The 12,398-nt window shown below is 55.9% G+C and overlaps 1 protein-coding gene across 2 annotated transcripts; it reads right to left on the reverse strand.

Moving 5' to 3' along the window:
* Positions 1-793: 793 nt before the first annotated feature.
* TP53 (tumor protein p53) lies at positions 794-12,183 on the reverse strand. Of its 2 annotated transcripts, none has more exon segments than NM_001082404.1 (11): positions 794-1,601; positions 1,817-1,923; positions 2,538-2,614; positions 2,699-2,835; positions 3,077-3,186; positions 3,373-3,485; positions 3,564-3,747; positions 4,156-4,425; positions 4,510-4,531; positions 4,637-4,726; positions 12,085-12,183. In NM_001082404.1, coding segments are annotated over 10 exon segments (1,176 nt in total). In that variant the 5' UTR covers positions 4,711-4,726; positions 12,085-12,183; the 3' UTR covers positions 794-1,519.
* Between the last annotated feature and the right edge of the window lie 215 nt (positions 12,184-12,398).

Below are 12,398 nucleotides of genomic sequence, written 5' to 3' on the forward strand. Positions count from 1 at the left end.
GCAAGATGGTGGCCTTGGAGTCCCTCCACCCCCGAGGAGGCAGGACAGCCAAGTAGCGTCTCAGGCCGCAGTGGGTGGTGGGGAGAGCCCGCCCTGCCCCCTCCCTGGGAGCTGGCCACACTGAAGAACAGAGCGGGCAGGGGTACCCGAGCTCCCCAACCCCGACTCTCCTCCCTACCCCAAGAAGCCCTTTGAAAGGTTTTCCTGGCAGGGTTTAAAGCTTCAATTCATCCAGCCACCTGGCACGAGGCCCAGGATGAGGGGATGCCGGGAAGGCCCCAACCCTCACCTTAGCTGCCCCTACTTTCCTAGGACCCCGGCTGGCAAGTCTCCCACTTCATTCAGTAGCGCCCAACCCCTCTGTCCCCTTGGGAACCCAGGTACCCTGGCCCTTCCCTGCGGAGCAGATGGCCACCCCAGAGGCTCAGGCTTGCTAAATCAGACATTTAAATCCCATAATCCTTGGTGAGAGGCTGCCGAGGGGGCAGCAGCCCAACCCTAGAAGCAGGGGCGGGAGGGAACCTTGTGCCAGCCCTGGTGGGAGGGGAGGAGGGACAGTTGGTTCCCAGTTATGAATGGTCACCCCCTCCCTTGTTGTCATGCAGCCCGCAGGCTGACCCAGTCTCCAGCCTTTGTTTCCCTCCTGGAACTCGGGCCTCAGGCCCCCCCACAACCCCTTCCAGCTCACACTCTCTGGAGACTCAGGTGGCCGGCTCCCAAGTTCACCTCCTCACTTGGCCCTGCACCTGTGGCCCCGGCAGCCCGCACAGGCACCTGCCTCTGAGACACAGGATGGTAGTCAAGTTTTATTGCAAAATAAGAAACCGATATAAAAAGGGGATATAAAAAGGGAAGTGGACTGGGGGTGACAAATGCAAGGTGCAAAAGAAATTGACCCTGAGCATTGGGGGGAAAGTGAAACAGGTCTTGGTAGACACAGATGGTACACGATGGAATCCTCCAGGCGTGGGATGGGGCCATTGTCACTAAGAGGCTGGGCAGGATTTGGCTGCACCAGCGCAGACCAGCTGCCCAACCAGTGAAGCTATCAACCCAGCCGGCAGAAGGGTAGGGAACCAGCACCCATGAGGGGGCCACGTCCCAGCCACCCTATAATAAAGGGTGCTTTCCAGGCCAGTCACACAGCATTTCATTAATCCTCACAGCAGACCCCGTGAGGTAGGCATGATCAGCATTTCATGAAGTCGTGGCCGTGTCCCTGGTCAGCACAGCGGGAGGGCTGGGCTTCCCACCCGGCCTAGGGCTGCTTCTCAGAGCCTTTTTTTTTTTCTTTAATTTCCCCAAACATTCCTCACAGTCAAAATTTTAAAAGCTAAGGCTGGCCCGTCCTAGCTCCCACCACCTCCCCCCCAATACCACCAGTGCAGGCCAAGCAAGTGGAAGAATTCCTGGGAGTTCTGAGGCACACCTCTACCAAGTGGGGTTCAAGCACCTGAGTCCCAAAATGCCAGGGTAGGAGGGCGTGGGGGTTGTCAACGGGGGCCAGAGGGCGAGGACGTCAGTCTGAGTCGGGCCCCTCTCTCTTGAACATTGGTTTTTTATGGCGGGAGGTAGACTGCCCCTTCTTGGCCTTCAGGTAGCTGTAGGGGAGACAGGAGATGAGAGGGAGAGATATCACATGAGTGACAGTGCCTGGGGCCTCTCCCCTCCACCTAAGGCTGGGAGAAGGGGAATTTAAGTTCCGATGGTGGAGCACTATTGATGGTGGAGCACTATTGTGCTGTCACTCTCTTCATTGTCCCACCCCCATTTTATCAGCCACCGGAGCAGGGGTAGAAGAGGGCCCAGCACTCACCTGGAGTGAGCCCTGCTCCCCCCGGGCTCCTTCTCGGCCTGGGCATCCTTGAGCTCCAGGGCCTCGTTCAGCTCTCGGAACATCTCGAAGCGTTCACGCCCGCGGATCTGCAGCAGGGGAGAACGGGGTGGAGGATCACCGGCCAAAGCCACATCCATTTTCCTGCTCTCTTGAACAATTTTCTCTTTGAAAGGTGGTCCTTTAAAATGATTACAGATGGTCCCTGACTTGGATCGTCTGAACGAAGGCATACAGGCCACAGGCATCCAGCAGGAACCATCCTTCCAAAGTGGCTCCAAGCAGGCCCCAGGACAAACAACTGCTCTGCCCCAGCGCTGCTAGGCGGTGGTGTCTGGTAGGTCAGGTGTATTCAATGCCTCTGACTTAATGACCGACTCAGTAGGCTTATCAGGATGTGACCCCATCGGAAGTGCAGGGGCAACTTTAATGTGCTACAGTGTGTCCTGTCCTGTGTCCTGTGTGTCCTGTCTCTGGGCCCTAACTACAGGCAAAGCAGCCAGAATGGAAACTGCATTTTGAGCACCTGACTAGGAACTTAACCCAACAGTGTTTCGGGAGTCAGGGCTGCCAACAAAGCAAAGAATGGGCACAGGAAGTGGCCATAATCGGGTAGTCCCTCCGTGTCCATCTTTTCTTCCCTTACCCAATCCCACTTGGTCTACACAAGAGACTGCGCATCTGCCTGTCTTAGACGTGATACCTTAAGGATGAAATATTCTCCATCCAGCGGCTTCTTCTTTGTCTGGGGAGAGGAGTCGGTGGTGGTGGTCGGCAGTGCTGGGGAGGATGAGAAAACGGTGATTATGGGATGGAACTGCACCTCCCTGGCCTTCTGTGCCTCCTCCTGTCCTGTCCACTCACCTCGCTTAGAGCTCCCAGGGGGCAGTTCGGGGCAGGGCTCCCCTTTCTTGCGGAAATTTTCTTCCTCCGTGCGGCGGTCCCTCCCAGGACAGGCACACACTCGCACCTCAAAGCTGTTCCGTCCCAGCAGGTTCCCACTGCGTGGAGCAAGGAGAGAGCAGCGGGCCCCATCAGCCCTGTTCTGATGCCCAACCACCCCGTCCATCTAGAGGGTGAGCTCCAAGTGCCCAGCACCCTGGGAGAGGTCTCAGAGCCGGAGGAAGGAAAATCGACAGAGAACAGCAGGGGGCAGTTCGCATGATGGGTGAGACAGAGTAGGGCCGAGGGGACAGCAGCCAGGCAGAGGCGGGGAGGGCAGCAGGCGGCTCCTGTCCCTACCTGGAGTCTTCCAGTGTGATGATGGTGAGGATGGGCCGCCGGTTCATGCCCCCCATGCAGGAGCTGTTACACATGTAATTATAGTGGATGGTGGTACAGTCAGAGCCAACCTGCAGAACAGAGGGCCCAGATGAGGCCGGCCAGCCCTGCGAACTTGAGTCGCCCACTATGGGGAAGACCCACCTGTTCACACACCTCAAGGATGGTGGGGAGATGGAGAAAGCCCTCTTGCACCCAACGTCTGTGACACCCACCTCCAGCCCCTCCCCACCGAGGCCCCAGCCGCCAAACCAGACCTCGGGCGGCTCGTAGGGCACCACCACGCTGTGTCGGAAGGTGTTTCTGTCATCCAAATACTCCGCACGGAGATTTCCCTCCACCCGGATGAGATGCTGAGGGGGGGCCAGACCTACGAGATCAGGGAGGAATTAGAGACCTGGGGACCCAGCTGGCCGGCTGCCCAGTCTCCCAGCCCCTGCCCGCTCACCATCGCTGTCGGAGCAGCGCTCGTGGTGGGGGCAGCGTCTGACAACTTCCGTCATGTGCTGAGACTTCTTGTAGATGGCCATGGCCCGGACGCGGGTGCCAGGCGGGGGCGTCGAGTCGACCCACAGCTGCACAGGGCAGGTCTTTGCTAGCTGGCAGAACAGCTTGTTGAGGCAGGGGGAGTACTGTAGAGACGGAAGGCCAGAGTTCAAGGTCAGGAGACAAGTGAATGGGGGGGTCAAGTCAACTACTAGAAACGGAGCGCTGTGTGGGAGGGAGCCAGAGACCGCAGCCTCATTGGGGGTCTACACCTCGCAAGCTCATTTTCAAAGGCTAAGAAACACATGGAGTGGCTCCCCCGTGAGAGAAATCAAGTATGATGGGATGGATTTTCATATAGGGTCAAGTGGAAAACTCAGCTTTGGGACAGAGGTCAAAGGTCAGACTAAGGGGGCAAAATGCAGTAAGGCTGATAAGACACCAAAGGCTGAAGAGGAACCCCAAAGTTCTGGGGGCTGGGGATGGGGGGTAGGGCATGGATTGTGGCGCGCACTGGACGGTCACCCAGGAACCAGCCCCACAGGGACACTGACCGTGCAGGTGACAGACTTGGCCGTCCCAGAGTGCAGGAAGCCCAGCCGGAAACCGTAGTTGCCATGGTAGGTCTTTTGGGAAGGGACAGAGGATGACAGGGGCCAGGAGGTGGCTGGTGCAGGGGCCGCCAGCGCAGGGGCAGCTGGGGCGGGGGCCTCTGGCGCAGGAGCTGCTGGTACTCGGAGCCCTTCTTCTGGGTCTTCGTTGAGCCAGTTTGCAACGTCTTCTGCAGACAGCAGATCATCCACGGGAGGGTTCAGCGAGGTGGTCTGTGGATGGACCAGCCAGGAGTCAAGAGGGCCGGGATCCCAGGCCCCTCGCCCCCCCCATCCCCGCCTACTCCCAGGCCTTACCAGCAGGTTGTTCTCAGGAAGCCTGAAAGACAAGAGCAGAAAGTTAGTGCTGGCTTCTGTGGGGGGCGGGGCGGGGGGGGGGGGCGTGCGCCAGGCAGGGAGCCCACTCTTCCGGAGAGCCACTCACAGTTTCCACAGGTCTGAAAACGTCTCCTGACTCAGGGGAGGCTCGAGGCTGAGATCCGACTGCGACTCCTCCATGGCGGCGGCTGGGTCGCTGTGAGGGCAAAGGGAGACGTGGCCCATCTGGAGCCGCCAGGTGGGAGCCACGGCTCAGGGAAGGGGCTCCTCCTCCCTTCTCTCTTTCTGTCTTTTACCACCAGCCAGGCTGCCCCTGTCCTAGCCCTCACCAGGCTGAGAAGGCCGCCGGGCCGAGACCTCCAGCCTCCCTGGCACTGAAGGCAGGTGCCTCCGCCCTGCGCTCTGGGGCCACCCCCTCCACAGGGAGGTCACCTCCTGCGCACAGCGTCCTAGTGCTGCCACACAGCTCACAGGTCTCTCAAATCTTTAGTATGTGAATGGCAGAGAAAGAGAGAGACAATCAGGGAGAGCACACCCACCTTCTGGTTCACCCTCCAAGGGCCTACCACAGCCCGGTGCTGGGCCTGGCTTTTGCCAGGAGCCAGGAGCCCAGTACTTGCACCATCCCTACCTGCTGTCTCCCAGGCTGTGGATTTGCAGGAGGCTGGGATGGGGCGCAGAGCCAGGACTTGAACCCAGGCGCTCCGAGAGCGGAAGCCGGAATCCTAAGCAGTGTCTTCACCGCTCTGACAAATGCTCACCTCTTATCACAAATCTGTTTCACCTCTCCCTCCCTCAGCCCTCAGGGCTCCTGGCTCCTGAGTCCCCTACCTCCTGCCCCAGGAGTCTCGGTGAGCCGGCCCCACCCTCCCTCTCCATCTCCTCCTCCCAACCACTCCCTCTGGTTCCCAGGGCTCTATCCTGGCTTCCCTATTCAACATTGATGGGTGGCTCCTCCACCAGGCACACCCCCCTTCCCTAGCCGGCCAGCCACCTGTCTTAACCCTCACGGTAAGTACACTCTGAGTTTTTGCTTGCTGGTTCCCTGTGGCCTCTAGTAAGATAGAAACTTGCTCCCTGCAGGGAGGAGCTCTACCCCGTTCACCATGCCCTTAGTGCAGCGCCATGCACCTGGGCGGGCTCCCTGTGTTTTAACAGCAAATCGCTCTGCTCTGGTTGTGAATGGTGGCGAGTGGGTAAGGGAGCAAGGCGGTCAGCCGGCCAGGTCTTGCACGACACCATGTGCTGTCATCTCACTCCCCCCGACCAGCTTCCCAACTGCTTCTCTGAGCTTTTCTTGATGCAGTCTTTGCCATTAGCTTTAAGAAACACACGCAGCACCTGTACCTTGCACTGGCCGAGCCTCCCTACCAAGCAGCTTCCTTAAGGGCAGGGCGTTCTAATCTGCCTTCACCTGACTTCCACCCTTATGTAGATAGAGGGCTTGCTTGCTTATGTGCTTAAGAGTTTGCAAAATCCTTTCACATGGCTTATCTGATTTGTTCTGATAACTACACCTGCCGTTTGACAGGTGAAGAGCTCCCTGAGGGGTCAAGCAGCCTGCCTTCAGGCACACAGGCAAGTGAATGACCTTTTATTAAAAAGGAGGATTCAAACATCCATTATTAAAAGAAGAAACTTATGGGAAGGGGCTCAGAAGTCAAAAGCTTCGGGCCGTGTGTTATGGCACAGCTGGTTAGGCTGTCACTGTGACACGGGCAGCCCATACCGGAGAGCCGGTTCAGGCCCCAGCAGCTCTACTTTCAATCCAGCTTGGGAAAGCAGCAGAAGATGGCACAGGTACTTGGGCCCCTGCCACTCGTGGGAGACCGGGGTGGAGTTCTAGGCTCCTGGCTTCAATCCAGCTTGGGAAAGCAGCAGAAGATGGCACAGGTACTTGGGCCCCTGCCACTCGTGGGAGACCTGGGTGGAGTTCTAGGCTCCTGGCTTCAGCCTGGCCCAGCCTCAGCTGCTGCAGCCAAATAAATTTGGGGAGAGAACTAGTGGATGGAAGATTCTTTCTCTGTAACTCTGCCTTTCAAATAAACAAACAAACCTTAAAAAACAAAGACAAAACCCTGGGTCTGACATTGCACTGTTCTTAACTTTACCCATCTTAAAAAGATGACTCTTTTTTGGGGGGCCGGTGCTGCGGTATAGTGGGTAATGCCACCACTTGCAGTGCCGGCATCCCATATGGGCGCTGGTTCAAGTCCTGGTGCTCCACTCCTGACCCAGCTCTCACTAGGCCTGGGAAAGCAGCAGATGGCCCAAGTCCATGGGCCCCTGCTGCCGTGTGGGAGACCCAGAAGAAGCTCCTGGCTCTGGACTGGCCCAGCTTTAGCCATTGTGGCAACTTGGGGCGTGAACCTGTGGATGGAAGATCTCTCTCTCTGTCTCTCTGCAACTCTGCCTTTCAAATAAATAAATCAATCCTTTAAAAAAAAAAATGAAATTTTGGCTCCTAAGTTCTAAGAATTGAAGGTTACCCTTCTTTGCATCTTCGGTGTAAATCACCTAGGGGCTGGGAAACACAGGCAGCCATAGCAGGCCATGGGCCGTGGAGGCAGCGGGTAGACCTGCACCCTAACCTCACCATCTCACAGTGGGGCTGCCTTGGGGACTACTGAGGTCAGCCTCAGTGTCCCCCGGGTCTTACTTATTTACTGCTGGAAATACAGACAGCCGAGAAAACTGCCTGGCACGTGGTAAGTGCTCAGCAAACGCTGGCTGCTCATGGAACTGTTCTGTTTGCTCTCAGGGGAACTCTGTGACCAGGAGTTAGGGCAGCACTGTGGCCTCTCCCCACCTTAGGAGTGCACATTGACCTCTGTCAGGGAACGGGACTGCTCTGAGGTCACAGTCCCCCGGGGAGGGAGCAGCCCGACAGAGGTGTCCCTTTGGGACATCCCCTGCCTCTCAGCAGCAACACGGTCAGCGTTTCCCTGCTGGGCAGGCAGGTACCACTAACAGATCAGAGCACACACCGGCGCCAGGGCCCCCGGAACACATGTGTCAGGTGGAAGGGCACCTTCGAGATGGTTAGCGCAGGGCAACGCAGGCCCCTGGGAGGGACAGGCCCAGCCCTGTGACAATGGTCGCACTCAGAGGTCCTAGTGGCTGACAAGGCACTGCTTTCCACCGCAATCTCATTTAATCCTCTCAAAAATCAGCAAAGCAGGTATGACAGATGTGGGAAATGAGAGTTAAAGGAATTAAAGTCGCTTACCAGGCTCCTAAAGCTCCCAAGTGACAGAACTAGAGCTCTAACTGGACTGTCTGAAAGCACAATCAAGGGCTAAATAATTATGCTCCTACGGTTTCCCCGAGTCTGAAATAAAAGCTTTTCTGGATGAGAGCTACTTGACTGGCAAGTGACAAGAAACGGGAATCCGTGGGCAGGGAGCAGGTGGTTAAGACGTGTATACACAATTTGCAGGAAAATGCAAAACAGTCATGGAAGCAAACAGTTTACACAAATTAAAAAGACACAGAACCATTTATTGCTTAGGAATGTATGGATGTAAAAGTGTGAGTGCCGATCAAGAATACAAGTTCCTAAAACCTACGGCCGCACAGCAGGGACATGCAACATGTTCACAGGGCTAGGAGTGAAAGCCAGAGCACCGCAGCTTTATTAACAAAGGGAAATGAACAGGGGGTTACCCAGGCAGGTGAACCACCCAGGTGAAGTTAAAACACAGAGGGACTGGTCTTGTGGCACAGTGAGTTAAGCCGCTGCTTCCCGTAGCAGCATCCCCTATCAGAGGGTTGGTGTGAAGCCCGGCTGCTCTGTGTCTGATCCAGCTCCCTGCTAAGACGGCTGGGAAGGCAGCAGATGATGGCCCAAGTACTTGGGCCTCTGCCACACAAGTGGGAGACCCGGATGGAGTTCAGGGCTTCGACCTGGCCCAGCCCCAACTGTTGTGGCCATTTGGGGAGCGAACCAGCGGAGAGAAGATCTCAGTCACTCCGCCTTTCAAATAAATAAATAAACAGATATTAGAAAAAACAGAAACAACAAACAGCGTTACGTGTACGCATCACCCAGCTTTGCCAACAATCACCATTCAGCCTGCTACGTCTCCTTCTCTTTAAAGGTTTCAGTCTACTCCCATCTCAAACTGATTATTGTGTGTTGCGGGTGTGAAGCAGGGGTCAGGGGTCATTTTTCCCTTCAAGTTGTTCCACCACCTTTTGTTGATTTCGCTTTCTCCCTAGATTTGCTTGGGCACTTTTGAAGAAAGTCATTTGGCCACATTTATTTGTTTTTCTGACTGCAACATGTTCATTCGTTCTTACGTCTTACCACAGCCTCAACGTTACCTTGAAATCAAGACAGTGTTAGACTCCCAACTTCACACTACTTTTTCGTTTTGGAACCAGCTTGTTAATCTCAACAGAGGAGCCAGGGCCAGGAGCCTCATCCGGGTCTCCCATGTGGGTGGAAGGGGCCTGAGCACTTGCGAGAGACAGAATCTTCTGCTGCCTTTTCCAGGCCATTAGCAGGGAGCTGGATTGGAAGTGGAGTGGCTGGGACTTGAACCAGTGCCCATATGGGATGCTGGTGTTGCAGGCTTTACCTGCTATGCCACAATGCCGGCCCAAGTTAGGATTTTTAATGTACACAATCAAACCGGCTGTAAGAGTTTTACTCCTTCCCTTTAATATGTCTGGATGTCCTCTTAGCAGACTAAACTTCTTTTCTCCAATTTGCTAGGAAGTTTCTTTGAAATCATGAGCAGCCATTGAATATTGGCAATTGTTTTCCCTGCAGTTGTTGAAATGACCATAAGATTTCTTATCCTTCAATCTGTTAATGCAGTAAATTACCTGGATTAATTTTTGAATGTTAAACCAACATTGCAATCCTGGGATAAGCCCCACTTGGTCAGAAGGCATAAATCATTTTTATACATTGCCAGATTTAATTTGCTAAAACTTATTATACTTTTGCATGTACTGTATTGAAAAAAGCAAAAGTGAGCACTGTGGCTCACTAGACTAATCCTCCACCTTGCGGCGCCGGCACCCGGGTTCTAGTCCCGGTTGGGGCGCCGGATTCTGTCCCAGTTGCCCCTCTTCCAGGCCAGCTCTCTGCTGTGGCCAGGGAGTGCAGTGGAGGATGGCCCAAGTGCTTGGGCCCTGCACCTCATGGGAGACCAGGATAAGCACCTGGCTCCTGCCTTCGGATCAGTCCGGTGCGACGGCTGCAACGGCCATTGGGGGGTGAACCAATGGAAGGAAGACCTTTCTCTCTGTCTCTTTCACTGTTTGTAACTCTACCTGTCAAACAAATAAAATTTTAAAAACAAACAAAACAATGTTGCATTGTTGACCAAGTATACCAGGTAGGCAGATGTGTGGTGGTTGGGAACCCTTTATCTTGTCATTATTCCCTGAGCAACACGGTGAAGCAACAATTTACATGGTATTCACAATGAATTGGGAACTGCAAGTATCCCCGAGAGACTGTAACTATATGGAGAGTGTACCCAAGTTATATGCAAGCACTATCCATTAAAAGTATCCCAGCACTCGGATTTTGTTATCTGCAGGGTTCTAGGAAAGCTGAATAAAAAGGACAAGTACAGACATATGTGACAACATGGGTAGGTATCACTTCACACACACATACAGGGCTGTTTGGGCAAAGCTGGTGAAACCACGGGTTTGCATCCCACACGGGCCTGCAGGTCTGAGTCCTGGCTGCTCTGCTTCGGATCCAACTTCCTGCTACTGTGCCTGGAAAGGCGGCAGATTAATGCTCCGACTGCCTGGGCCCCAACCACCCCCATGGGAGACAAGGACAGAGTACCTGGCTTCCTGGCTTCCCCCTGGCCCAGCCTGGGCTGTTGCCGACATTTGCAGAGTGAACCAGCAGATGGAAGAGCTCCCTTGCAAATAAATGAAATTCTCCAACAAGCCAAAAAAAAAAAAAAAAAAAAAAGGACCGAAACAGAACAAGCACGGATGACCAGGGAGAAGCTGCGTCTTTGGTCTGTATCTAGGTGGTTAGAGAAACCGCCGCTTTGAGAATAGCTTCAAAAAGCTGTCTTTCCGCGCACAAAAGTTTATATTTACCCACATTAGTGCACTGCAAAGGCAAATCAAGTGGATATTCCGTCTTTTGTGCCCTGAAAAGATCTTTTCACATTCAAACGATGGCGGGGGTCTGACAGCCCGCCCCGCGGAGCCCACCAGGGCCGGTTCCCGGGGAGACGCCATCCGCCGCCTCCCGCAAGGCCATTTCCACCTTGCCTTGCCTATCTCCCGTTCATCTCACAGGCTGAAATTACGCCAGGCGCCGAGGGGAAGAGAAGCACTTAAGCTTCCGCGAAGGACAGTTTAGAAAAGCGACAGGCACATCGGGCCACGGTGCCCAGGGCCTGGGACACACCGGGGCACCGCCACGCCCCGCGCGGTGCAGCAGCAGGGCACACGGACCCCGCCGGCCCCGCCGCCGCCCGCGGGCAGGACCCCGCCGGCCCGCCCCTTCCGCTTTTACGACGTCCGGACTGCGTTTGGAATTGGTATGGCTTAGCCCAAAACCGGATACTAGAGAAGCTGTTTCCCCTACACAGACGAATGGCCTGTCATTGCACACTTCCAGAATTCGATTCCCCAGCGGACCCATTTCCGAAAATACTTGGTTTTGCCATCTGTAACGTGTTCGCCTCCCCCCCCGTCCCACAGAATGGTAGCGTCCACCTAGGCTGCGAGGGGGGCAGGGTGGAGCGCACCATTCAGAGGCGGGGGGAGGGACGGAGGTGTGCATCAAAACAAATCCTCCCTTCTTAGCAAAAGCAGGAGCCAAGTCATCCAGAGGGCAGAAAAGGTGGGAAATGATAGACACCTCTCCCGCAAGGAACAGAAATCAGCCTGAAAGACACTAGTTTCTCTCTCCCCCCACCCCCCGCATAGGGGGAACCGTGAGCCGCTCCGCAAAAAAGAAACCGGAAATGCTCCTGCAAGTGGCAGAAATGTAAATGTGGAGCCAAACAATAACAGGGCTGCCGAGCCTCTCAGGCCGGGACGGTCTCCCCGGCTGCCTTGAGCAAACCCTCTGCTCGGCGCGTCCCACGGCCGCCCGGCTTTGATCGGAGTTTCTCCATCCGGCGGAGCCGGCGGCCGGCTGCGATGACCACTTCGGGGAGACAAAGGTCCGGAAGTCCCGAGACCCGAGCGCTCTCTTCGGAACGGAGCCCGAGGTTTCCCTCCGCTGCCCTGGACCTTACCATCTCGGGCCTAGAGGTCCGAGTCTCGCGATGTGGAAACCTCAGCCCCCAAGGCTTAGTGCATGTTATTTCGGGGGCGAAGTAAACCTGGGGCTGGCTCAGGTCCCCCCGAAAGCCCCACTCCCCTGCCCAGCGTTCGCACCCAGGCCTCCCGACGCGGCACTCCTCTGTTCCTCCCGCCAGCCGGCCTCTCGCTCCCACCGAGCCCCCGTCCACCCCCACTGCCCCACCCCCAGCTGCGCCCCTAGATGAAAATGCAAGGTGCCCAGAGCCAAATCCCTTAGAGGGGACGCATCAGTCCCAGTCAAGGCCTTACCCAGTCCTCAGGAGAGCGTGTCACGGCCCCGGGCGGCACGCTCCGGCCACGGACGCCAGGTGCCCCCGCAGCCCAGCGGCTACCTGCTTCCCGGACGGTGGCCCCGGACTTTTGAGGCGCTCAAAACTTTTAGCGCCAGTCCGAGCACATGGGAGGGGAAAACCCCAATCCCATCAGCCCCCGCGAGGCTCCTGGACGGTCGCCATGACAAGTAAGGGCAAGTCATTCGCCTGCCGGCGTGAGGCGAAGGAAATGGAGGGTGTGTGTGTGGAGAGAGTCAGGGTTCTTGCAGCCTCGGTGCTGTAGCGGCTAAC

Source organism: Oryctolagus cuniculus, chromosome 17, assembly GCF_964237555.1.
Source record: "Oryctolagus cuniculus chromosome 17, mOryCun1.1, whole genome shotgun sequence".
Taxonomy (NCBI): domain Eukaryota; kingdom Metazoa; phylum Chordata; class Mammalia; order Lagomorpha; family Leporidae; genus Oryctolagus; species Oryctolagus cuniculus.

What these genes read in the sequence shown, in the direction of transcription:
- TP53 (XM_008270660.4), bottom strand. Translation starts at nt 10,395, where the DNA reads ATGTCGGCAACAGCCCAGGCTGGGCCAGGGGGAAGCCAGGAAGCCAG. An exon ending in GAGAATATTTCATCCTTAAG is followed by an intron (nt 1,924 to 2,537) that starts GTATCACGTCTA and finishes CCCCTGCTGCAG; the next exon opens with ATCCGCGGGCGTGAACGCTT. An exon ending in GGGAGCAGGGCTCACTCCAG is followed by an intron (nt 1,602 to 1,816) that starts GTGAGTGCTGGG and finishes TCTCCCCTACAG; the next exon opens with CTACCTGAAGGCCAAGAAGG.